Source organism: Lepisma saccharinum, chromosome 13 (genome assembly GCF_977018435.1).
Source record: "Lepisma saccharinum chromosome 13, izLepSacc3.1, whole genome shotgun sequence".
Classification (NCBI taxonomy): domain Eukaryota; kingdom Metazoa; phylum Arthropoda; class Insecta; order Zygentoma; family Lepismatidae; genus Lepisma; species Lepisma saccharinum.
This window is the reverse complement of record NC_139241.1, coordinates 84,912,602-84,915,538: the sequence shown is the minus strand read 5'-3', so window position 1 is coordinate 84,915,538 and position 2,937 is coordinate 84,912,602. Positions and strand designations below refer to the sequence as shown.

Sequence of the window (2,937 nt, the reverse complement as noted above, 5' to 3'; positions counted from 1 at the left end):
AGTCAGACGCGTTACCGACTGAGCCACCGCGGCCACCTTTTTTGTTCAACTGTGTAGGGATCAATGAAGACACATTGAGAGTGTATTTTTAGTAAACTCTCGAAAAAGGAATACTTTTGTCATTATTTTAATATTGCATTAAACAAAATGAGCACTCACTGGCTAATTTTGCTTGATTCACTCGTTTAATTTACATGTAAGTTGAAATGTGGCAGCATTTCACATTCTTCAGTTTAGATAAAAGTCATCTGCATGCATGGATTTCTACAAGTAACCAAGAGATGACCAAATGTGTACATCTTTGATTCTTCTGTGTGTGATTCAGATGTTCTGGAGATTGTTCTTTTATATTTAATATTTATTCTGTGATTTGAAACGATCAGTGAAATATGCATATGCATATAAACATTTACTTCAAAGTTATGGATAACTGCAAAATCAAAGTAGAACGTACAGTGATGGATCAAAATGCAGTAAACATGAAATTTAAGTATGTGAAATCTGATAGCAAACGGCCAGTGATATGTATGAAAAGGTGTGATAAGAACAAGCTGAAGGAAATTATACCAATGGCAAAATGGTTGCCTCAGTACAACATCAGAGCTGATTTTGTTAATGATGCTATTGCTGGCGTTACCGTTGCATTCATGAGTATTTCACAAGGTTTGGCTTTTTCCTCACTGGCACAAGTTTCCCCTGTTGTTGGTTTGTACATGTCTTTCTTTCCTGTTCTTGTGTATTGCCTTCTGGGAACCTCAAGGCACGTATCCATAGGCCCTTTCGCAATCTTGTTCATCATGGTAGGGAACGTTGTAACTACGCTTAACAATGTCTCGGAAAAGGGGAATGGAGATAGCACGCTTGTCACCCATTCGACAAGATACGAGCCCATGCAAATTGGGGCTGTCCTGTCACTGACAGTGGGTGTAATGCAGCTGATTATGTTTGCATGCCATTTGGGGATCGTGACAAGCCTCTTTTCAGAAGTATTTGTGAATGCATTTACTGCTGGTGCTGCAGTTCATGTCCTGACTGCACAGATTAAAGACATTCTAGGGATTCAAGTTGGCTCTTTCGATGGTGTTTTTGGGCTTATTTACACATACTTGGACATATTATCTAACATCGAGTCTGTTAATGCTACCGCTGTCATGATATCGACATGCACAACTGCCATCCTTATTGCAAACGATATTTACTTGAAAGACATTGTGAGAGGTGTGTCAAAAGTACCAATCCCGGTGGAACTGCTGATGATTTTAGGAGGAATACTTCTATCAAATTACATAGATCTCCACGGCAAATACAAGATATCAATTGTAGGAAACGTTCCGTCCGGTATGCCAGTGCCATCCATGCCACCACTTTCTTTGGTTCCACAAGTGATCGAGAGTAGTTTAATGATCACTTTAGTATCATACGTCATAGACATCTCATTGGCCATGATCTTCGCTCGAAAGAACAAATACAAGATTGACGAGAACCAAGAACTGCTGGCACTTGGCATGGGTCATCTGGTAGGTGCCTTCTTCTACTGTCTACCGATCTCAGGGTCACTGTCCAGGAGTTTCGTTCAGGAACAAACCGGAGGAAGATCTCAAGTTGCTGGGCTGGTAACTTCCTTGACCATACTTGCTACGTTACTGTGGATTGGTCCACTTCTGAAGTCCCTCCCACAGTGCATCTTAGCAAGCATTGTCGTCAATGCTTTGAAAGAAGTACTTTTGAACGTCAAGGTGTTACCTAGAATTTTGAGACAATCGACTTCGGACGGAGTTCTCTGGATTGGAACCTACATCTCGTGCATCCTGTTGGATATTGATTATGGGCTTACGGTAGGCCTAACATTAACTATGGCTCTGGCTTTCTTTCAAGTAGCAGTGCCTCATTTTTGTGTGCTGGGACATGTACCGAACACCGAGCTGTACCTCGACATTTCAAAGTATAAGATGGCTACAGAACTCCAAGGAATAAAAATTTTCCAGTTTTGCGGAATGCTTTTCTACTTCACAACCGAGTTATTCCGTAATAAGGTTTACGATCTGATAGATGACTTCATGAACGAAACCGTTGATGGACAGAGTCAGTCCCGAACTGACAGTGAAGTGAACAGTTCTCTAGTGTTGCCAATGGAAGAGTTGGGTTCCGACAGCTTCAGACAATCATTCCCTGGTCAAGAAGGGTCACCTCACACAAGTTTAGAAACCTTGAACGAAAGAACTGTCACGAGAAGCACAAGGTTTCTAATCATTGATTTCTCAGCTCTCACTTACATGGACGATGTTGGTGTTGGAGTGCTGAAGAATATAGCTGATAAATGTTCTTATCTCAGCATACGTTGCTGTCTTTGTGGCTGTTCAGGACCAGCATACGAAGCTCTGGACAAATATTTCTTCCCAAATGCAAGATCAGTGCTTTCCTTCCCAACAGTTCATGATGCTGTTTGTTATGCAAGAAAATCAGCCAAATACAGCATTCCATAGTAATCAAAGAAACAACATTAAGAGTGTAATAGTTACTAAAAATGTTTAGAATTTTTGACGTGTGTATCTTTATTATGTACCTCAATTTTAGAACACGAGAAAACATTTCCCGCAAAATACTGTTTTGTTCAGGGTGCAAGGGTCATTGCATGTCTATCCAACATTTTATATATGCATATTTTTCTAATAATTAATGTAAACTAAAACAATTTCAATAATTGTATTTGAACATATATTGTATATTAAGGATTCCAGTGCTGAAAATGTTGTTCTTTTTTTCTCACATTTCATTGTACCACTTGATGTGTAGTCATGGACACTTCTGGCTTGTAACTACACCATTTATGGTCAGTGGTTTCATTACAACACAGAAGTGTCCGTGACTGTACAATTGCAAAACAAAAATTGTTGTTAAATAAGGTTTAGTTTTGTAAGCATATTTGTAGGTTTGGTG

At 39.6% G+C, this 2,937-nt stretch overlaps 1 protein-coding gene across 1 annotated transcript; it reads left to right on the top strand.

The window, feature by feature from the left end:
- Window positions 1-386: 386 nt before the first annotated feature.
- On the top strand, window positions 387-2,683 carry LOC145997097 (solute carrier family 26 member 6-like). Its single transcript, XM_083133724.1, has one exon. It carries the CDS (start codon window positions 390-392, stop codon window positions 2,481-2,483), a length of 2,094 nt encoding a protein of 697 aa, XP_082989850.1. The 5' UTR covers window positions 387-389; the 3' UTR covers window positions 2,484-2,683.
- Window positions 2,684-2,937: the final 254 nt, after the last annotated feature.